General features: G+C 35.1%; 1 protein-coding gene across 1 annotated transcript; it reads left to right on the top strand.

The window, feature by feature from the left end:
• Positions 1–265: 265 nt before the first annotated feature.
• LOC102808992 (uncharacterized) lies at positions 266–18638 on the top strand. The gene is made up of 22 exons (XM_085500602.1): positions 266–553; positions 1960–2101; positions 2414–2533; positions 3154–3276; positions 3473–3643; positions 8394–8657; positions 8993–9148; positions 9296–9553; positions 10236–10355; positions 10585–10698; positions 11335–11358; positions 11763–11873; positions 12217–12520; positions 13273–13382; positions 14100–14263; positions 14682–14771; positions 15044–15149; positions 15517–15589; positions 15685–15742; positions 16607–16677; positions 18165–18240; positions 18388–18638. The coding sequence occupies exons 1-22, from the start codon at positions 266–268 to the stop codon at positions 18523–18525; spliced, it is 3081 nt and encodes a 1026-aa protein (XP_085356728.1). The 3' UTR covers positions 18526–18638.
• The last annotated feature ends 6016 nt before the right edge of the window (positions 18639–24654 follow it).

Genomic DNA, 24654 nt, shown 5'->3' with positions numbered 1-24654 from the left:
AGTTATGTGGAATTTACTAGATTACAAGTTGTTATACATTGGTCTAGCTATGTCAATTGCTGCTATACTACATCCGATTCTAAAAAATAAAACTTGCATGTTGCTGGAGGACATACTTAAATACTGAAATGTCAAGATTTGCGATGTATTGTAACAGGGTTGGGCTGCAGTTAAATGCATGTGCATTTACATATGAGAAATTGCATGATATATCGTTTCATTTGTTGTGTGTTGAAGGTTAAAAAAGAGAAGGTATATATATACCATGGGAAGCAGGCATGAACTTGAAGAATTAGGTTTAAACGCAGAAAAGAAAGGCGTTCTACCAAGAAGTTCTCAAGTATCGGAACCCGAAGATGACAACGTTGTTAAAAAGATTGTTGATGGATTTTTGAACAGCACCACAGTGGCTGGTTTGCCACGTATATTTGAAGGAAGGGGACCTATCGTATCTTCATTTTGGGATGTCGCTTTCATCCTGGCTATGGCGGCTTCCGTGTGGCAAATTGAAATAATTTTCGAACAATACTTTGAGAGAGATGTTAACGTCAGGGTAAGGCATGCGTATACTGGTAAGGTTTTATATATTATGTGGCAACCATGTCCACCATCATTTCAATTCGCGTTTTAAATATTGTTTCATGTGATCCCGAATTGATAAAATCATTTATATAACCCTTTTGGGGTAGGATTTAAGAAAGGCTTATGAATGACCAATAATGACCATGGTTTATTTGTCACAATGCTTGATATCACAACATGCACCTTTTAACCCTTTGAGACTTTTTTGGCCTTTTAACGTTCACGGTGATCAGCGGAGTCAATGCACCCTCATCGATAGACTCAGAAGGAAATTAATAGAATTATATGTACATGATTCAAGTAAGATTAAATTGTGATCCGTCTGTGATGTATGTGAAATCCACTCCCTCTTAGTGGTTATTTTAGAAAGACACCGGAAACATCCCTTAGTATTCTATTCTTATTAACCTTTCTTACACGTGGAATTCCCGGACACGACATGAATTTGTATGTGAATAGCTGCTCACTTCTATATTTCAAACTACCCGTTTCAAAACAAATGAAAATCGACCGTAGAACAGCATAAGCTATTACTAGTAGTATTTTAAGTATTCGACTGCAAAGCAACTCGTGATTTTGTTGTACAAAGTTTAATTGTTTACATGTGATCACATCCTACCCACATCCTACCCTCAACGAAAAACAGATCGTGGAACAAACAGTGAGATTTCGAGGGATGGTAAAATATAAATCAAAAACAGATGGGGAGCGCGTTTTTTATTCGGGGTGAGCGCCTTGAAGCCATTGAAGCGGAACATTGGAGGAAAACAGATTTGAAACCCAAATGTATGAAAACTAATCTAGCCACAATGAACTAAACCAGTATTGATGTAAATATACACTTTAAAACCAAACAATATAGTAAGCGTACGAAGATTCAGTCACAATAAATACGCTACCCTGAGTGCGCATAATCCATTCCTTGTCGAATGCATTCGCGTATCAATGAATTTTCTTTGAAATTTCACTTTAAAATGTGATCGAGATCTCCCGGCAGACAAAAACTGTTTAAAAATGGGTAAATGGGTGCGTGTCGCCGTATGATTGTTGAACGTCATAACGATCAAAGAGTTGAATGGTGTCACGTGAATTCTAATATTAAGTACTTGTGCTTTGAATTCGTTGTTGCTATATGCCACTTTCTAAATTGGCTATCTAAACGCGTCCATGCTAATAAATGATTGTTCACTATAATGAATGGGAAGAAATAAAAGTGGTGTGTTTATGTTTTTATTGTAAGAACCAGAATACTCAAAGGGATAAAAGCTGTGCTTATCAATATATGGTATCGATTAATATCGATCATTATGCGCTGGCAGCGATTGATCACGGATTATAAATACGTGCAAACAATACACGTGTCTTTTTATTTTACAGATAAAGGTCGTCACAACTCAAGGCTTACCTTTTCCCAGCGTTTCAATCTGCAACACAAATAAATTTCGTAAATCTGCAATATCAATGTCGCCATACTCCAAACTTGTAACTGTTGACACCGAAATAGTACGGTCATATTATGGTAAGTGCGTAGTAACATGTCTTGTGGAGATATTCATATTGACGGGGTGAACGGTTCTGAACAATTGTATATTTCAATCGGTCAGTAATTGTGTAATATTCATATTTTGAGGCGTATATTCAATAGTGTAATATATGTTTTTTTTCATATCCTTGCAACCTTACGAAATGCGCTGTCGACCGAACACTTCAACCATGTGCTAGTGTTTTAGCATGATTTATTAACCGATGTTATCTTAAAACGATAGTAAATGAAAATTACACAGTGTCCAAATCCCTTCAAACAAAAAAAATCGGTGCATTATATTTGCAGCTCTTCAGTGTCTTGAGGGAGATTTTCCATGCAATAATAGTGGGTGTATCAAGCCATATTTACTTTGTGATGGTTATGATAATTGTGGCGATAGAAGTGACGAAAAAAACTGCGACTATGGTGAGTTCTATGTCGACTTCTTTCTCTTTTACCAATTCAGAGATCTAGGTATTATACATATTTGGAGAATACAACGAATATTTGTTAACAACGTGTGACTAGTCATTGTTGACTGAACGTTAACATTATGCTCAAACGGAAGTATTCTAGGATTTTCTCATTTATTTTTTTACAAAACCAAATGGCGCCAGCTGTGTTAGCTTTATGTTAAGCAGAACATCAACGTTAATGAGAAGTTTATTTTTCTCGAAAAGATCTCAACAATACCACAGTGTGCTGTGCCACATTGTTCTTGCTCTACTTAGTTGATCCTTCCCTAAGAAGTACTAATTCAATTTTGTAATTCAATTAGATAATCAGTTTATTCAGTTGCGAGTGCAAAACGTAGGCTATCTGGTTAGGCTATCTGGTGTCGGATATAAAACATGTCTTCACAAAATCGGATGACTAAGTTGCGACTAGATGGATCTTGTGCACGTTAATAAACATGTAATAATAATTAAGAATAAAATGACAATGATTTGATTCTGAAGTATTTGTCCTGGCAATCGATACATTGAAATATGAGCACTGACTATAATACGTTACCATGCTTTTTTCTAAACCTTCATGAACTATAGGCAGTTGCAGCAACGATCTTTTTAAATGCAAAACGGGAAGTGATTTTGGTGTTTGCATTAACCTCAACTCAAGATGCGACAGAATATTAGACTGTTATGGGGGAGAAGATGAAGACGACTGCGGTGGGTTGATAGTTTTAATGGCATGAGACTAATTTGTTAAATTGTAATAGAAATTTAAATAGTTAATTTGTTTGTTGTTTTTGTTGCCCAGTGATAAATAAATTCGTTTCAGATGTGTCCACCTCGATCTCTACAGTGTAGAGTTTTACCGAGACTGTAAGTAGTACCACTGACAATGACAATATTTGTATTCCAGAGTGTATAGATAAGAAGGAATACAAATGTTCGGATACTGGTCGCTGCATCAAGTCTTCTAAACGGTGTGATGGTGTAGACGACTGTGTAGATGGCAACGATGAGAAAAACTGTGAGTTTTGTTATTTCCTGTCTAGAAAGCATGCAGACAAACACGCACCTAATTATATTTGCCAGTAACACACATAATTATATCAGCTTATGCGCCTGCACAGACATTGCAAGTGATCGCTGCTATCTTCTTGTGGTGTCAAAATATTTCCCCCAATGAATCACCTTTAATTGATGGTCAGATCTAACAATTCAACAACTGTTTTTGAATGGTAAATCATTTGCCAAGATGTAATATGCTGACAGTTTTTCAAATATCACAGCGTACACAACAGCTATACATCACATGATTTGTACGCAAAAAAACTAAACCGAAAAAAAAAACAACGAAAAATGTCTCTGTGAAAACGATTCTAATTAGTTCGACCATACACTGCGTTATCACCTAGAGAGATATTGTGCGACGGACGAAACGATGAAGGCGTATTCACACCAGATTTAAATTCAGATAATGATTTTATTTTAGCACAAATTAAAAATATTTTGTAGGGACTAAGAAAATCTAGGAATTATATAGGAAAACATGACATTGGCTATCTACGACGTTAAACACGACATATTAATAATTACTAAACCCAATCAACGGCCATTTCAGGGCCCCAATATCGAGGACTATCGTAATCTTCACATTCAATAATAAATTTACGCATTACCGAACCACGATAACACTCACTACTCCGATACATGTTTCAGTGAAACTCCACATCAGCACGGCTTGCGAATTTAGCTATATCCTGACTGACCATTTTGTAAATAGCATAATATTAACAAGCGATTATAAAGATGACTGAACATTTAGTATGTTTTGTGAGTGTTTAACACACATTGATGGGCACATTTCGGGTTTTGTACTACGTGAATTATCATGATAAAAATACACATAAAAACTAATGTAATAAATCAAATTCAGACGTATGTGGACATTTGAGACACGATTTGTGCTTGACGTTCTACTGTAACAAGTTGTATCGTAAAGAAAATGTATAAAATTTTGACTGCAATGTTTCAATGCTGATTACAATCACGACAAGGTTTGTCTAAACATACTTAAACTCAATACGGACGCTCATAGTAAAGCAATTTTAATAATAAAAACTATTAGAAATAGAAATAGCACGAAACGCCTACTCGTGTATTTTTCCCTAAAGTATATTGATAAATGTATAGAAAAATATGCACATACCTAATATTGAGTTGTACAAAAAGCACAATCCAAAAACCATTATTAGCAAATATTAGATATTTTCATATTTGTTTTTGCATTGCTGATTATGTGTTTCTTTTTAAATGTTATGATTTTTGTTCCATTCCAGTTAGTCCATTTTTTTTTCTTTGGGGGATCTCTTCAGTAAAAGAGAAATATTCTCACACCAATTACAATGTATTTTGCATATCGTGCATAAATTACTTATTTGTTCGTCTATGATATATTATATCATAGAAATATTAACCCAGGCCGAGGTGGATATGTAGAAGTGAATATTGTTGACCGAGGCAAATCTGTATATGGACCTTGGCTAGGTCAATATTTGTATATACCGATTAAAACAACCATTTGTAAAAGGCTGAATTTCACCATCATTGCTGGCCATGTTTTGGCAACATCCCGAATGTTCTCAATTCATTGGTAGCTGTTTCATCACACTTTGTATGGTTCCCATGTATTTATATTCCATAATCCTTTTCAAAATATACTGTAATAATTACAATGTGTGTAGGTATCACTGGTTACCGGCGACTGTTTGACACTTTAGAAGCTGCGACGTTTACACACGACGCGTGCAATACATTTTACTTGATGAGATAACTAGAAGCATTAAACGACGCCAATAAATCACGGAATGCAGTGCGAAATTGAAGTAATAAACGCTAGCTATGTGTACGGTACGGCGACTGTGGTCGGTCCTACCGATATAGTCGTGTTGTTCGATGACTATCTCACGGTCAAAAATATCCACATAAAACATAACTCGTCCAATGTAATGGAATATACATTGTTGGGCAAATAATACACAAGTAAAGGTGAAACTTAACGCCAATATGTGTGTTTACGCCCTCTCTTGTTCGCTTCGCACTGTTCTATGCATGCTCTGTTTTCTTCATGTATTAAGAAATATTAAGAAATATGAGTTATTTCCGCTTGTTTAGCGCTCCAACTAAAGTGTCTTGTTGTAGTCCAAGCTTTCTATACAACAGGTCTTTCAAGTCAATTATGCAAATACAAGGACCATCAATTGTACGTGTCTGATTGGCTACGATGTATAATCATAAATTATCTTATATTATCGGTTCACATTCAGGCTCACTCAGCTACAATTGTCCAACACGTTCTTTCAATGTGATGATGGACGTACGTGCTTTCCACAATATTATCGATGTGACGGCGATTTTGACTGTCTAGACAAAACGGACGAAACAGGCTGTGCAAATCGATCAATCAGTGATGGTAATTATTACTCATATATTGTATCTAATGTTTATTTGTTGCCACAATAAGTCTGGCTAGGCTAGGATTGGCTAAGGGACAGATACATTTTTATAACTAATTTGTTTAATGATGTTGAATAAAAATAAATCAAAGTTGTGCATCATTAAACACGTTTTGCAATTTTACCAATGTGATTTGTCAGTGTCATTTCGGACTTTTACAAATGTATGCGATCATTGATTAATTGATTTATCTTATAATTGAACGCCCAAGCAAGTAAAGTTATTCAAAGATAAACATAATAAATATATACTTCTATTATTAATATTGTTATTGCCATATATTTGTGAGTCATGCTGCCGTGCATGAATAACATTAGGTAAATATGTTCTGTTATTGTTATTGAACTTATTATACTTCTAAAATAATAAAGGAAAAACGGTAAGTATTGTCAATGTTAAAGTTTCAATAACATGATAGCAAACATTTATTTGTTTGCAATTTTCTCTATTCTCTGCAAGTCAACTGTAAATAACCCAACTATACAATAATATGACGCTCACTCATATCACATTTTTCTGCGATGAAATTACCAACTGAGAGGGAGTACACCAATCGTTATTTGGTTCGTGACACAACTGACAAGCGTACAATATACATACTTTTTGAATATGTACTTTTATTTCTATAATGCATTCGAAGTGAGAAAACCGAATTCGTATTTTTTTAGATAATGTTACCTGTCCAGACACTATGTTTAAATGCGAAGAAAAGTGTATACAGGATATGTGGGTTTGCGATGGATTTGTGGACTGTCTTGATGCCAAAGATGAAATTGGTTGTCATATATATGGTGTTATTGGTAAGATGCACCCCATAACACAGCTAATCTCAACAATTCCAATTGTACAAAATGGACAATGAATATGAAAACTAGTGGTGCACGTGGTTGACAATTTTAAATGTTTTCACAGCCTGCAACGACATGGAATTTCTCTGCGATCTCAGTCAATGCATTCCTAACACGTGGCTTTGTGATGGAATGGCCGATTGTTTCGACGAAACTGATGAAGACATGCAGAATTGCTACGGAGGTAAGTACAGGGACTTTTAAAGGAATATAAATAAATATAGTATTACAAAAAACAGCCTGATCATGGTATGAATAGAAGCACATTACCTGTTGTGTGACGATGGTCCATCTTGCAAATAACAAGGATAGAGTATGAACCGTAGTGGTCTATGGGTCTTTTATTAGAAGACAAGACGAGAAGAACAAACGCAAGAAACTGTGGCACAACAACTCATTATTTTTACAAAAACAGTCTCAGTTAAATCCGAAAGCACATCAATTTTTAATGTAACATGATACATACACAAAAAGACCTACCTCAAGTTAAGTTTGTCAATACATACAAACGATAAAAATACGAAAACTCGTCTTTATGGTGAGAAACCTGCCAATTATATTACAATCACTTTAATCATCACCATTCTAACGAATCTAGTATAACACTAACACCATTATCAGCATGATCTCTTCATTCTCCAGTTCCAACTCCTATATGTTGTACATCACTCCATTTGACGCGGGGCTACATATGTTCTACTATTACCAAATCAGCGAACATTTCACGACTGTGTTTCATGTGCGCGCCTGTATTGAGTATACAGTCCAAGTGGCGAGGAATGTAAACAAATAACTTATTACCGACCGACTGTCCGCATTCGTACACGTACCATTTACTCCATTTAAACTTTCATCCAGGACGCTTTCTTAATTTTTTGGGGGTGGCTTGTTTATTTCATGTTATAAAAGGTATCTGCAACGTTTTCAATTATTTACCGAAATCCTGACATCGTGTCCATTTAACCAGACAAAAAACTTCTTGACTTTACCCAGTATATTTTAAATATTGATGTTTACTTTAGCTTTAAACAAACGTGTAAGAAAAATACACATTTCTCTGATCGACACCAAAACAATTAACTCAGATTTTATTGGCCAGAAGAGATTCACTTACCACACTTACACACTCCACAGTGCATCCAAAATATAAAATTGTTCTTGTCGCAAAGAGTAGCGGTTTATACTGAAATATCCCTCTCAAAACATGTGTATGCTGTCTCTCATTTTCGAGTCTGTATATAGACTCCAGGCCTGTTGACAGGAAACGATAATATCTGTTGGTAATAAGCATCTTTAATTTGATAATCATTGTCTGAATAAATAAATAAATAAATACATTTATTCATTTTGAGTTCTATTTAATCAATAACAGTTTATCTCAACAAGATTGTGCTACACTACACTACATTTACCACAGAGGGCTTCATTTTATTAGGAGAACGGGAAATATAAATTCACGTTTAATCTTCACAGGTGTTGGAGAGTGTTTTTTCGATAGCAGAGGAATAGATTATCGAGGTACGGCAAACATCACTGTTGGCGGCAACATATGTCAGAAATGGAACGCCCAAACACCACACTCGCACATTTATACACCACATGAATACAACAGCAGTGGCATTACAAATCATAACTATTGTCGCAACCCAAGTGAATCATCCGCGACGTGGTGTTATACAACAGATCCAATGGTGCGATGGGATTGGTGCGATATTGGTGAACCTGGAGTGAATTGTAGTAAGTAACAATGTTTGAGGACATTTGTACAGTATTTGTATTTCTACCATGTGTTCAACACCATATTACAACTTAAAATAATAGTATGTACAACTTCATAATAGTGAGTTCGGGTTCCAGCTTGGCCATATTTATTCGACAAACGTCGGCATAAATGATCATTTAAATGTAGTATACTCATCGTAGTTACAACAATTCATTGAACAATATTGTTTATTTCAAAGTTAATATGGTTACAGCCATTATTGAAGTCATCTTTGTCAACATAGTCATATTGATGAATCAAAAGGATTGTATTATTGAAACATATTTTATATTGTTGTTATTTTTTGCAGAAAAGCCTGTTGATGCCTGCTATAACTTTGAATTGAGATGTGACGAGACGTGTATACACAAAATGTTGCTCTGTGTTGGTATCAAGCACTGTCCTTCAGGAATCGATGAAGAGAACTGTGGCGTAATACGAAACAATAGTATGTTTATACAAAAGAGTAAGGTGACAATACGAGACTAACCACAATATTAAGTCATATATATAATGGACTAATATGTGAGATGTCGCCATGTGACATAATGTCATTGTTTGCTACTTCGTGTGCTTGCCTGTTTCGGGCCTGTATCTATTATTTGTATTACAGGTGAATGTTTCTACGGTTTTAATGGTGAAGACTACAGGGGGTTGAGGAATTTCACCATCAAAGGCAAGCCATGCCAGAAATGGACGGAGCAAACACCGCACGCACACGCATACACTGAACACGCGCTCAATAACAGTGCCTTTGGAGATCATAACTATTGTCGTAATACAGGTCGCGATCAGGCAACGTGGTGTTTCACCACTGACCCGGCAGTACGTTGGCAGTGGTGTTCTATCGGTGATCCAGGATTGAATTGTGGTATGTAGTAGAACTTGTGTATATTTTGCTAGCTACGTGTTATTACTGCCATCGGTATTACACGCTGACTCATTTTAGTACCTGAGTCTAATTAATGATTTACTTAGTCCGTTTTTTCTGGTTTCACATTAGTTATTGTATATACAAAACAGACCAACGCGGCACCATATTATTATTAAATTCTTATATTCAAAATTCAACATTCAGTAAGTGCAGTGTTCCATCGCCGTGTCATTTTACGGGCATTCTGTGCACACACTTCGTTCACAATTTCTTGTTGTCCCATTCTGTTCAGACAACACCCCGTCCCCATACCGCGTGAATCGGTGAAATATATTTTCATCAATGATTTTTATATCGATAACCCAACTTTCTTCTTAATCTAGAAACGCGATGAAACGTTCTGTTGTTGTGAAAAACGTATATATTGCGAAATAAACAACATGAGTTAGTAATAGCTCGGTATCAATTTGACTAAAAATACCATTTGCTTGGCGACTAAAACAAAACCCTACCTACCTAATTGTATCATTCACATAAATATAATTATGTTGCGGCAAGTGTTACAGATTGGTCACTTTTGATCATAGTATATGGTGCTCCACATATTGCAAGAATATTCATTATGAAATATATGTGTTGCATCGTTATATTAATATGCATTATATCATTATACTACTAGGGGATACTTGTGATAAACCAAATTTTGAATGCAGCGACTCCTTCTGCATTCCTGGTGACTGGGTATGTAATGGAATCCGTGATTGCTTCGAAGGAGAAGATGAAGCAGGATGTGAATATAGTACGTATATAGCAACACGTGATACAATGCAAAATATCAGATACTATTTTAGACAGGGTGGTGCCACATTTGGGGCTGGCTGCAAAACTCAAAGAAATCGTATGTAGATTGTTTTTTATATACGTGTATGACGTCGCCAGGATTTTCTGAAATTTAAATGTGATTGTAGGACAACACAATACGAATATGTCCAAAAACATAAACGTATCTTTTCTACATCACTTATTAGGCACAGATGTATTTATTTGTGATGGCGGGAAACGTACAATTAATATTCATTTTCTATGTGACTACTATTTTGACTGTGAAGATGCTACCGATGAAGAGCCAAGAAACTGTCCAAGTAAGTTCAAATTAATGAAATTAATGTCCTTTAAAAATATAAAAAGTCAATATTCTTATATATATCTCTATATTATTTGTTTCATTGAAACGCTCTTGCTACTGGCTATATTACATTGCGCTTTTCTCTACACAAGATTTGGTTATTGTGACTAGTTTTTATTATACAAATGAACACCCCAACAGAGGTAGACATAAAGTTTTCGCGACCTGAAGAGCTCATTGTCAATTGGCTCTGAACGCAAACCTGGCAAACTAATCAGTTCATGAATATTGCCGCGTATCGTGTTCCCTCAACAAATCAGGCAAATTCAGGAATAAGGTATCTGGATGGAGGTAGACATACGAATATGGCAGCGGGTCGACACACGAATATGTCTACCTGCAATACGCAAATCTGATTGGCTGTCATGGCCATGATGTATAATATAATGATATGTCACTAATGTGATACGTCGATGGCTTATATTTAAATCAATCGTGTTCAAACTATGCTATTTGTTTACGACATCGTGAAACAAGATACACAGCTTTATAATGAAACAAATTAAAAATATATATTTCACAGACATGTCATTTAAAATAGATCGTTTTTAAAAGTGCTTATGTTCATTTTTCGCATTTTTCTTCTTCTCAGATGTGACAATTCCAAAAGCACCGGGTGAGTTTTCAATTTTTATTTACGGGGCTATTTATTTGTTATCGGCAATTCCAGTTCCGATTCAAGAACACTTTGTCAATACAAAATATGAATTATATAGCACATCTCTGTCCCCACCTAAATTTTAAAAAAAAAAACATGAAATGGACCTTTTTTATTCAGGATTACGAAAGTACAACATTGTTCAACTATGATATGCTTAGATAATACTATTATTTCTTTGACCTTTATTGGTTTGCATATGTAAGTCACAATTGGAATAACGTATAACAAAAGAACTGCATACATAATTATTTTCCAGATAGTAGTTATGGAAACTGACCAAGCATATCATGATTTATTTGTGATATTTATGATATTTGTTAACAAACACAGTATTAGTGATAACATGCTCACATTTTCAGGTTTCCCAGTTTTCCGATGTTTTTCAAATGGTAAAGAAGTACCACAGTTTAAAGTGTGTAACAATGTGATTGATTGCAATGATGCCAGCGATGAACTTGAATGTGCACATGGTAAGCTGATTTTGCTTTTTGAACATCTCAATTACATTTCGATTGTGATTTACACAATCAAAATCGAATTGAGATGTGCCGTCTAACTATACATCACAAGCTTTTTCTGTGGCAGTTGAATTTTTTAGTACATGCCGTTGGAAACATGTTAATGCTTGTAAACAATTGTGACATGTTTTACATCCAAATTATCAAAATTCATACCATCTGAACGCAGGAAAGGGAGTCAATTCTCACATCAACTATGGATTGGTAGACTTATCCATTTAAAAATAAACCAGGAAGAAGGCCAAACAATTTTAGTTACAGTTACATGATCTACAATTATTTTTACATATTCCAGGTGAACGCGCAGATTATCATTTGACTGCAGCTGGTTTACATTCACTATATTCTAGCATTACTAATGATATGAACGTATTCAACGAATTCGTGGATAATATATACCAGGACCATATGCTAGGAAGAGTAACTCATGAAAATCCACCAGATTGGAACGGGTTCATCGCTTACAGCAACGCGCCTGACAACAGTGATCTGGTGGATGTGTTGAAACTTCCCGTTGAGAAAACAGCAAAATATGGCCATCAGCTAAATGATTTTGTATTGGAATGTACATTTGATGGTAACAAGTGTAATATGAGTAGGTAGGTTTTTTGTTATTATGTTGGCGAATGTAATATGTTCTTACATTTATATACATATATATTCTGTTTATCGAGTCATGATCATAACTGTCTACAGCTGACATACATGTACTATTATTCGTCTTCATTCTGATTTGTAAATCGAAAATTCAACTAGCGATACAAAGTGCAGTTTTTCTGCAAAAAATGCCTACGTCATTCAACTTATCATCCTGTTGAAATTTAGACGAAGATATTATTACTTCCACATTAAAATGATTTCATGTCAGATATGCTGTTTCACAATAGCTGTTTCAAAAATTTATTTCATCGATCCGATCTTAATTAGAGTTCATCACAAATAATATTGTAAATAATATTGCACAGAATGATTGTTCTTACCAAGAATACATGTGTCTTGAAACAGTATTCTGACAATTCCTAGTATGGTGATGTCAATTGCGTGACTGTAATGCGCAATAGTCAACTGTGATTAAAGTATAACGGCTCCCATTCTCCTAGTTTTTATATTGACTGACCTATTGGCACTCACCCAACAAGTATTTAGAGGGTATTGTTTTAGAAAGTATTTTTCAGATATGTTTTCAAACGTTTTGTCATATGAAACAAATACATACACATCTGAAACAAACCAATCCTTGCGCAGTATCTAAATATCTGAAGAAAAATAAAAACCATATTACTGACTCTTTATACAAAACTTTGTTTTTTCCGATGAAATAAAATGTATTTTCTACACAATTTTTTTTCAGTGATTTTAAAGAGTTTTATGATGGTCGTTATGGCAACTGTTTTCAATTTAACCCTTACAACAATGACAGGAAACATGGGCATTTCTCAACGAAAACTGGTGCCAAATATGGTTAGTAAATGAATAGTCCATGTTTGATTCTAGACTATACATGTTCACCCTTTTTAGCTCCGCTATCGACTTTGTCAAGCGGAGCTTATTATATGAGTGATTGTCGGTCGTCGTCCGGCGTCGGCGTTTTAATGAATACTTTTGTCATTTTTGGTAAAAAAGTGATATTTTCAACTCATTGTTGAAAAACGCAAGTTTGATTGCTTTGATATCATATATGTATAGTTAATACAGATGGACCTCTCTCATATTTGTTCATTTGATGATGATATCTTCAATTATTATATTGAAATGTGCTTTGCCATCTGCGGAGCTATCTCAGCCGCTGCTTGTCCCCGTTTGGACACAGTCCGGACCTGTATCTTAGACATGCCTGTACCAATCACAATCAAACTTCACACATACATCGCACATAGTATTATACACATACACATCAATTTGTTTCACGGTCTGATTCAAGATGGCCGAGAGGCGGATATTTTTGTGCTGAAAAATCATCAAAATCAAGCATTTCTCGGCTGTTACAGATGGATTTTGTTCAAACGTGGTATATACATTAGACATTATGGCACCTTGATGCAAGTTATTTTGTTTTTCAGATAAGATTCAAAATGACCGACTGGCGGCCATTTTTCTCTAATGAATGTGGGTCTAGTGCCATATTTCTGATTTGCTTTGACTGATTATGTTCAAATTTTAGTAATACATTAATTTCAGGACTGAAGATGACGCTTTTTACTGAGCAAAATGAATACATCAGTATATACGGACGTGATTCCGGTGCAAGAGTCGTGATTCACCATCCAACATTGCGTTCCATGCCCGAATCTGAGGGAATTACAATACCGCCAGGAATAATCACATCGCTCGGGATGAAGGAGGTGTGTTTTCGTTTAATGTTTTGAATAATTCACAAAACATATTTAGTTATCGGAAAAATCAATGCACTATGTCTGATATAATAAAAATAAAGTATGGGACTGATAGATAATGAACAATCAATATAGCTACAGGATATTACAAATTTATTCGAAAGGCATTCAGGTCCAGGGAGTATAAATCCAATTACGTGGCTATGGTGAAATGATCATGGATCACATCACATCACATAATATACGTTAGAGATGATATTAAATGTATCAAAAGAGTATATTACAAGTCGTCATTGGGGCAGCTTGTGAAGTCACAGTCTAAACTTGCGTACAAGGAACAAGTAAATTTCCAACTGTTATAAATATCATATAATCTCATGAAATCCACACGATACTAAACATGTATATGAGTGTTTGTTAATTTCAGACCAGGATAAGTCGACAACCAGACCCCTATGGAAACTGTACTCAACAAAAATATTTTGATAAAAATCATGAATTGTTTTACTCTCAGACAGTAAGTAGGTATAAGAAAATGTACAACTTTACATCTATGTGTATATTCTCTATCTATTTCACATGTGGGTTTATTGCACGCCTGCTTTATACTAACATAAAATTTTACTGTTGATTGACCATTCTGAAAGTAATTAGCTTATCAATCTTCCTTGGACATGTGATAGTAACACGTGGTTATGAAAAGTACAAACAGTACAAACGTGTATTTTTCATAGAGTGGTTTATAATCGCTAAAATACCCTGTTTTCCTCGCCATCTATATTACTCCAGATATGTGAGGAGTCGTGCTTACAAGATAACATGTTAAAGTATTGTGGGTGTGTCGATACAATGTTACGAGGTGAACCTCAGTGTCTGTTGCTCAATAGAACACAGGGTAAGTTGCACATGTTTTTACATAAAAAATTAAACCAAGCAATCATAAGCGCAGCAATATTGATCTATGCTAGGGTTGTCAGTAAACCTATTTATCTAGTCAAAGCTGTGGGTTACGACGTCCTTGTCCGCATTTTAAAATACTGCAGCTGTAAACTTTAAGCATTTATATTCAAGCCAATCGCATAGGTCCTGTCAATCGCCACTGTCTTTTTACTTTCCATGATTTCCTTTGTTTTATACAACTAATTCATGTGGAGAACTACTTACAACATTCGCTTGGACGTTGTTTGTAAGTGAGATTGTTATATCTCATTTGTCAATTACAGATGTTAAGCAATATTTACCCATTTCTGCTTATTCATCAGATTCCTGCAAACAGCTGATACAATTTTTTGCCCGAAAGTTGTTATTGGGCTGCAAGTGCCCTCAGCCATGCACGTGAGTATTACGTCAATTAGGAGACCCAATGGCTATTTGAAATGATTGAGCCTGTTATATTAATATATTATTTATTTTTACGCTTTCAATTTCAGACAGAGTTGGTACTCAACAACAGTATCACAGTCGTTGCACCCATCAAATAGTTTTCTTGTAAGTGCACGCAATTATCTGAATTACATCACATAGATTACACAATAAATAAAAGAATGTGATATTATTCTTTAAATATCGGGATAACACAATCATAGAGAAGTTGCATACTATTTCAAGTCATGTCAAACTAACCTTGAACTAATGTCCCGCCATAGCCATTAACATGAAAAGGCGGCCTTTAAATAAAGAGAAATGCAGGAATAACAACAAACCAAAACAACATACAAGTTCTTAACCATTATAGACAAATTAGCTCAAAAACACAAACTGAATGAATAAATAATATAGTGTATACGATGATGCATCGTGTTTAAAAAAACGAACACAGTCTTCCCTACCCGATATATATATATATATATATATATATATATATATATATATATATAATGAATTACATATTGCTTAATGTATGACCTAAATCTCTTTTCAGCAACTTTTATACTAGCACACTCATCGAGTGCGTTTGGATTTCGCGTAAACACGCGTATTGTATTCGTCCCTTGAGACTCGCATCAAACGCGCTTTGATGCGTCTGCTATGTACCTTTGATAAATGCAATAATAAACGGCACGTGCACTGATGGCTAAACAGCTGAAATAGATTTTAGCTGAAAACACCAGCTAATGGAAAGGCATTTCACTCATTCCTATTAGCAGACCGTGCAACTAGGATAAGTTTATAGCTCATAATAATCAATTAACGTTTAAATTAGTATCAAAAAGTTATAATCTCTGTCTGTGTTTAAACATTGCCAACAAGACAACTGTATGGTTATGGAAATAGGCCACATGATCAAGACTTTTATAAGTGTTTACACTTTCACATATTAATATTTTTTTTTGCGAATTTTGTTTGAAACAGAAACATTTACTGAAACAGATTCACCATAAAAACGCGAAGACCAAAGTGATCAATGACTTGGAGGGTTTTAGGTACGTCTTAGAGTATATCACGTGAGATAATGTATGTGTGTTTTCAATATCTTCTCATAGTCCATTGAAACAAGAATAAAATAGCTGAATAGAATCACAGAAGTATATTAGAATATCTATACAGTGGGTATAACCAAGGGATTTCATATTCAGATATTGAATGACAAGTTAATTACCATTGCAGTAAACAAACAACAATAGTTTGTAATGTTCAAATTAAATTTGGTAACATTTTATTTTTCAGCAAATTTTGAACCGTTTTCGGCAATTATTTCCTGAATAATCCATGTAACGCAGTGCCAACATTGTTTTCTGTATGTATATAGGATATAAACTTGGTGAGAATTTGCCTGCTAATGCAAATTCAGTATTCATACAAACCTGTATAAACAAGTGACATGATAGTGAAAAATGTTACCTAATAAGTATCAATCCAAACGCCCTGACAGTTTTGCCGAAAAATAAAGATTTGATGACATCATCACGAAATGATCAAATCAGAACTTAAACTACACATTACTATACATTATCAACATATTAATTTGCTACATTTTGGTCATTTGTTTGTTATTCACAGTCCAAACAATTTCACATGGAAAATTATTAATTGTGACACTATGCACATGGAAATACAATACTAGTACACAACTCCAGCACAAAACTCTGACTTTCAGATTTTTGGAAGAATACAAATCAAAATATAAAAATGCTCATCAAATATGACCTAGAAATGCAATGCAATCATGAGATTTAAGAAAAATGAAATTTTCACCTACATAACATCGTAACAACACTTTTCCATCTCCCCCACCTGACATTTATATCAAACCCCAACTTAACGGTTTTCCAAAAATAGTTCCATTTACAAATCACAAATTTACACCTGAGGAATTAACACTATGAGGAATCTACACTTCATATTCTCGCTAGCAAATTAGTAGTTAGAACATTGAACATTGTTCTGCATGATTGGCAGATACTATGCTTTATTTTTTACTTTATATGTAGTGGAAACCATTCTCTTGCCTGCGAGTTCATGATTAAAAGGTCATGTGATCATATGCGCACATGTGATTATACGTAAATTATTGTATAAATATAAGGGGAGGGTAAATATAATAGATGACGGTATTCAGTACAAACAAGCTAACGCCTGTAACAGAAAGCATTACTGGATACCATTGAAATAATTGCCAATATATTAAATATACGTATCAACCTATAGCAACAAGTTCAAGAACTACATATAGGTTCTTGCTCAATATACCAATCATTGTTTCGACAATGACAAATACATAGCTACATGATTCAGGAGCCAATTAACTGTTAGTCGACCATTAGTTTTAATTCAGTTTGTTCTCTACCAGTTTTAATTAGTGTTCTAATCAGAGTTTTACTTTGCTAATGGCTAATATCAATCTATATTATACGTAATTGTGGCTAAAAGTACGCAGTGTAATTAATCATTTGACGTATTTTCTCTCCAGGCAAAACATTGTACAGCTAGAGGTGTACTTTGAAGAACTGAATTATGAAACTATTACTGAGGTGCCTGACATTACGGTGAGTTTCTCACACCAACAATATAACGTCAAATGCATTTGCACTTATATTTGTTCGGAATATTCGAGTTCATATACGAGTACTGGGTTTTATTTATTTTTTGATGATTTCTTTAACAGATTTCAAATAAGAGTTTTATATTTGCAGATGGAGAACCTGCTCGGTAATATTGGGGGTATACTAGGATTGTACTGCGGTTTTTGTGTCATGACAGTAGTAGAGCTTATACAGCTTGGATGTGATTTAATCCGGGCAGCCTGGATTAAGAAGAGTAAGACACACTAGATATCATCATAAATCAATATTTTATTTGTGCGAATTATAAATTTAGTTTAGTTTCATTGCGTGTTATGTATTTTTCAATTTCTCACAAAATGTATAAAGGAATTATAAATAGACCTGTGACAACGTATCTGTGTGATAGTCGTATTGAATTCAGGCTAGTGCTGTTTAGTTTTCGATTTATAGATTTTTGCCTGGCACACTAAAAAAGCCAATCTTTTGTCGAACCTTGTCATCGATAAGGTGTGTCTGCCTCACAGTGCAGCCCATACACAAACGTAAAAGTGCATATAACTGGATTTTTGGCCAAACAGTTGGGTTTTTTTTTTGTCAGCTTTCTACACATTATCGAAAATGCTATTTTGAATTTCCACACAAATTGCGTGACCGAAACCGGCCAGGGGCGGATTAATTGAGCCCCGGAACACTAGGCAAATGGGCCGCTTCAAAGACTTAATATAATATAATATGTCATGAGCTGAACGTTTTAACACCAGGCCACTTCGAAATACTCGAACAACTAATAAAGATTCTGATATTTTAATTCGACGTGTACAAAATGTTTATAAAAATCGACAGAATAAACATATTAATTTGTTCATTAATTTAGGAAAATATATTTGTTTGGGGGCTTTTGTTCAGTTGTTACAAGACTGAATACTAAATTGTATCTTCTTGGACCCCGTAGACCCGCTTGACCTCCTTCTTACAACCCTGATAATAAAATATGATAACCAACGGCCCCATACCCGCAGCTTTCTTGTTAATGTTGGGCCTACGTCCTTACGATTGAGACAACCACCGACCCTACCCGAAATTACTATAGTCTGCACCTAGAAAAGTAGCAGTTTCTTTGCCGTCGCTAGAGTAAAGTTGGCTGGACCGATATCGAGGTCATGAAGCAGAATTATTTTGCTTCAAATGCGTGCAGCGAAATCAGATATTTAGTCCAAATTTCTGGATCGGTGTTTTGAACATTTGCACATGTCAGTCTATGGTGTATATGTACGTGGAGGGCGTCAAATTCAAAATCCGTAAAACAAAACCCGTTACAAATAAAATAGAATATTATGAAAAAACAATGGTCAAATAAATACAATGATGATAATGTATAAACTGTATTGGAAAGGGACTTATGACTATATATCATTTTGAAGTGAGTGGCAATTAATGTTTATGTTTTAACTATGTTAGTCAGCTTATCGCTGGTTGCTATGAACGTTAGCGTGGTTGTTAGGGACTTTAGGGATGGATACTTTAACTTTCTAAGTGCGAAGGCGATACTTTCATCCATGTTTACTGAAAACAAGTCGATGTGAATGTCCAATGTGTATAACTAATCTTTCAAAATCGGTGAGAGGTCACGTACATTAACATAGATAATATATGACATATACAGCTGTACTCTTATTCGTTGTCAATGCTCGTCAACGGCTTTAATTAGCATAATCACGGGAGTGCTTCCGCTCCAGTTTTTACTTCAACGCAAGGGGTCGCCTGCAGATGCGTCCAGTCGGGATTTCTTTCACAGTCACGCTAGTTTTCACGTTAAAAAGGCTAAATTGACAATTAATTATATTATTAATTATAAGTCTCGACTTTGCCAGTCCACGCTAGTCCCAAAATATGAATGTTGTCTGTGAATACTGATAGGAATATCCTATTAACATTGTATGGAAAATTTTAAATGAAGAGCGCCACCATTGGAGCCACTCATTACCTTATTTGATTATGAACGTGCACGTTCTCTAGAATATGAGAATCAGAATAAATCAACCATGTACGGGTTGTGGTGCATTTGATTACGTACCATCACGTGACACGGATCTGGCTGCGCGTGTGTGTTTCTTTCTTTGTTAATAGTGAGAGAGATGGCGTTGAGGGCGGAACTGTAAGAACGTGTGTTGACTGACCTCCGTAACGAACTAAACATTTCTCAAATTAGATGCTTAGCTTTCGTATAATTTTGCCATCAACTTGAGTTTAAGTATTGTTACTATTGAAGTAAGCCATTTATGGGGATCTCATGGAACCAAAATTTTTAAAAGGGCCCAGAATTAGATCTTCTACCAGCTCGTCCAGCAGTGAGATGGCGTCCATTGAAAACGTGAGTATTGAACAGTCTGCTATTACGCAACACGCTCACGAGGACAAATTCCCGGAGCTTTCATCACCTGAACTGAAGATTTTAGCAAGTATTCTTACCAACCAAAATGGAGAACTGGCAAAACAAATTTCTGATATGAAAGCTGAATTAACAAATGACATATCTTCGATTACTATGAAACTAAATTCGAACATTGACGAAGTTAATGAGTTGAAGAGTAAAATTGGCGACATGCACACGAATTGTAAATTTATGGAATCCGAGATTGAAGCACTACGTGGCACGTTGGACAAAGAACGTCGCAATAGAATATCAGATCAGGTCGAATTGGATAGATATAGTCGGAAGAATGATGTTATCATTCGAGGCATAAACTATGAAGTAGGCGAAGACATAGAAATGAAAACACGAAAGATGTTATCTGAGGCATTGAAATTACCGTCAGTGAACAATATGCAAGTCCGCCGCTTAAATAAATCGTCGGCTGACCGTCCACATCCCCCAGTTATTATTTGATGCATTTCTCGTAATGATAGAGATGAAATTCTTGGCCGTGGCAATTTATTGAAAGACAGAAAATAATTGTACACGAACACTTGCCGATACTGTTGCAGCAAGCACGCAATAAACTTTAATTTGCCGGCATACTACAGCGCTAAAAAAGACGGTGCCCGTGTTCAAATTCGAGTTCCAGCGAGAGATACCTGCGCTTTGCTTATTGTTGATAGACAAATTAGTAAACGTATTGAAGCTATTATATAAGACATTTTATGATACTAGCACTAGTACTGTTAATAGCAATTTACTGTTTTCACAGCTCCCATAAAAGTTAGACCAGTATTGGCGGAGGTTGGAATAACACGTGCTTGTACGTAATGGGCACGTAATGTTAGTAAAAAGGTTGGGTACGCCATTTTATTTTTTCTCTTTTTGTTGGTGACTCTCAGGTGCGGTCAAGTTGGTATAATCTATGTTTAAACTTTGTTTGTATTTTATTTTGTTTATTGTGTTATAATTTCCTTATTGTCAATTACAGATATGTAGTTTATACACGTTTTTGTTTTCTGCGGGTCTACTTCATTATTAGCAGTGAGTACATATTTGATCATTTTATTGTTGCAACAAGCTTTACAAAACCACATATCAAGATAATGTGGGTACATTTTATTTTTACATTATGTTATCATGATTGTTGGGTCTGAAAAAAATAGAAATAATGTCATATAATTGAAATGGATTAGCGAATAATCAAAAACGACGGGAAATATTCACATGGTTACGAGATAAATGTAGCAGTATATATTGTTTACAAGAAACCCACTCTATTATTACTAATGAGCATATGTGGAAAAATGACTGGGATGGGGATATCCTTTTTAATCATGGTACTAGCAATCAGCGTGGTGTAGCCATTCTTTTTAGAAAGTGTTGTTCATATGTAGTTCACAGCAGTAGAAATGATTCAAATGGTAGGTGAATTATGGTAGACATTACTGTTTTATTTTAGTTAATGTGTACTCTCCTAATGAGGATAATGCCGTCTTTATTGATAATCTGAGTGTCACTTTAGAAAGGTTTTGCGATCAATCGCCGAATGTGATTTTTTGTGGAGATTTCAATACAACATTGAATGAAAGCATGGATCGAGCAGGGACTAATACAGACAGTTATCACCCAAGATCACGGGAAAGTATTCTCAAGTTATTATTAGCGTGGGATGTTCACGACATCTGGCGCTTACGTAATCAATTGACTAAACGTTACACCTGGAGAAGAGGTAGGCAAGCAAGTAGAATAGATTACATGTTGATTCATTTTTCATTTGTGTCGAGGGTTACCACGGCAACTATTGGTGAAAGTTACCGTTCTGATCATTGTTTAATCAAGGTTGGAATTGAAACTAATGCCCACCCCCGCGGCAAGGGATATTGGCATTTTAATTTATCTCATTTAAATGATCGCGAGTTTGTCAACACCGCCAAGCAATTTATTACAGAATTTTTCGAGATGAATGAAGGGTCAGCCAATCCACATAATGTATGGGACGCATTCAAATGTTCTTTCAGAGGTTTCTGCATAAAGTATAGTTCTATGCGACATAAAAAGTATAAGGAAAAAGAAAACACACTTATCAAAGAGATACATAAACTGCGAGCCATTGTTGATTCTCACAACCTTGCGCCTACCGATATTATGCAACAGCTGTCAATAAAACAAGGGGAATTAGAAGCAATATATTCTGCAAATGCCTCTGGTCTTGTAATGCGTGCTAATATTTAGTTAACTAAATATTTTTTAAATCTCCTACATAGAAATTATTCCCGAAAAAATGTCACAAAATTATTAACACCAAAAAATACCGTGCTGTGTGATCCACAGGATATATTAAATGAGCAGGTGGATTTTTACACATATCTTTACAGTGTTGAAAGGGAATTCATGGAATCTAAAAATAATTCCACTATTTTTTATCCTGATATGTATGATTCACGATTAGACAGCTCGGAGAGAGATACATGTGAAGGTCTTATCACAAAAGAAGAGTTGATCGAGGCTATTAATTCATTTTCGACTGGCAAATCTCCTGGTTTAGATGGCATACCCGTTGATGTATACAAAGTATTTTTCCACATTTAGGTCACCACATGCTTAAGTGTTATAATTATTCGTTCGAAAGTGGAAAAATGACAACAACTCAGCGAGAAGGTCTTTTGACACTACTCCTTAAACAAGATTCTTGCGGAAAAGACAAGGATCCAGTATTTCTAAAAAAACTGGCGACCATTAACTCTCCTTTGCTGTGATATTCGTATCTTGGTCAAATGTCCTTCATTACGGGTAAAAGGGGGTAATCTCTAGAATAATCCATGAAGACCAAACAGGGTTTATTCATAGAAGAGTTGTTGCGGATAACATTCGCCGATTTTTGGAAATTATTGATTCATATGAGAAAGATGATTTACCAGGGTTAATTTTTATTGCCGATTTTTAAAAAGCATTCGACAAACTTCGGTGGGAGATTATATTTAACAGCCTGAATTATTTTAATTTTGGGCCATCGTTGGTGACTTGGGTACGTGTTATGTATAGAAATATAAATAGTCGTATCATCAATTATGGAAATATTTTCCTGAAATTTGGTCTCTTTCGAGGTGTTCGGCAAGGCTGTCCATTATCGCCATATCTATTTGTCATTGCTGTTGAGCTTTTGGCTATTAGAATAAGAAATTGCGAGGAAATTAGAGGTTTATTCACAGGACCAATTGAAAACAAAATTTCACAATGTGCAGATGACACGAGTTTCACAACTGTGCCCACAAAACAGTCATTTTGTAAATTATTGGATATTATTAGTGGTTTTTCTAAAGTTTCCGGTTTGAAACCGAATTATGAAAAATGTAAAGTGATGCGTATTGGGTCATTAAAACATACTAATTTTCATATTGGGACGTCACATCCTTTAACTTGGGTTGACGGATCTGTTGATGTATTGGCTATTCATATTCCTGAAGATTTATCGCAGCTAGTCACACTAAATTTTAATACTCGTCTTGAGAAGGCGAGGAAAATACTGCAGCCATGGAGAGGTAGGGGTCTTACGTTGTATGGTAAGATTATTATAATTAAAGCATTAGTGAATTCTCAATTTGTACATCTGTTCATGTCACTTCCCTCGCCCAATGAGCATTTTATTTAAAAGTATGAAACCTTGGTGTTTCAGTTTTTGTGGGGAGGTAAACGTGACTGGGTTAGAAGAAACACGGTTTACAACACGTATGATAAGGGCGGTCTGAATTTAACCAATTTGAAAGTTTTCAACGATTCTCTTAAAGCTGCTTGGATACCAAGGCTTATTCATGTGAAAAGTTCTTTCTGTAGTAGATTTTATAACTATATTTTAGAAAGCTTTCAAATTGGTGGTTCTTTGTTATATTTATCACACCTTAAAGGAAAGGACCATACAATATTGGACCCTTTATATTCTAATTTCTTAAAACAAATTCTTACAGCATGGCTGCGTTATA

The sequence above is a fragment of the Saccoglossus kowalevskii genome, chromosome 6, assembly GCF_978046115.1.
Source record: "Saccoglossus kowalevskii chromosome 6, keSacKowa6.1, whole genome shotgun sequence".
Classification (NCBI taxonomy): domain Eukaryota; kingdom Metazoa; phylum Hemichordata; class Enteropneusta; family Harrimaniidae; genus Saccoglossus; species Saccoglossus kowalevskii.
Note: the sequence above shows the minus strand (reverse complement) of the source record. Positions and strands in the feature narration are given on the sequence as shown.

Coding starts and splice junctions, on each gene's coding strand:
- LOC102808992 (XM_085500602.1), top strand. CDS start 266: ATGGGAAGCAGGCATGAACTTGAAGAATTAGGTTTAAACGCAGAAAAG. Junction 3,644..8,393: donor ACACGCACCTAATTATATTT/GCCAGTAACACA, acceptor TAATCTTCACAG/GTGTTGGAGAGTGTTTTTTC. Junction 10,699..11,334: donor AGAGCCAAGAAACTGTCCAA/GTAAGTTCAAAT, acceptor TCTTCTTCTCAG/ATGTGACAATTCCAAAAGCA.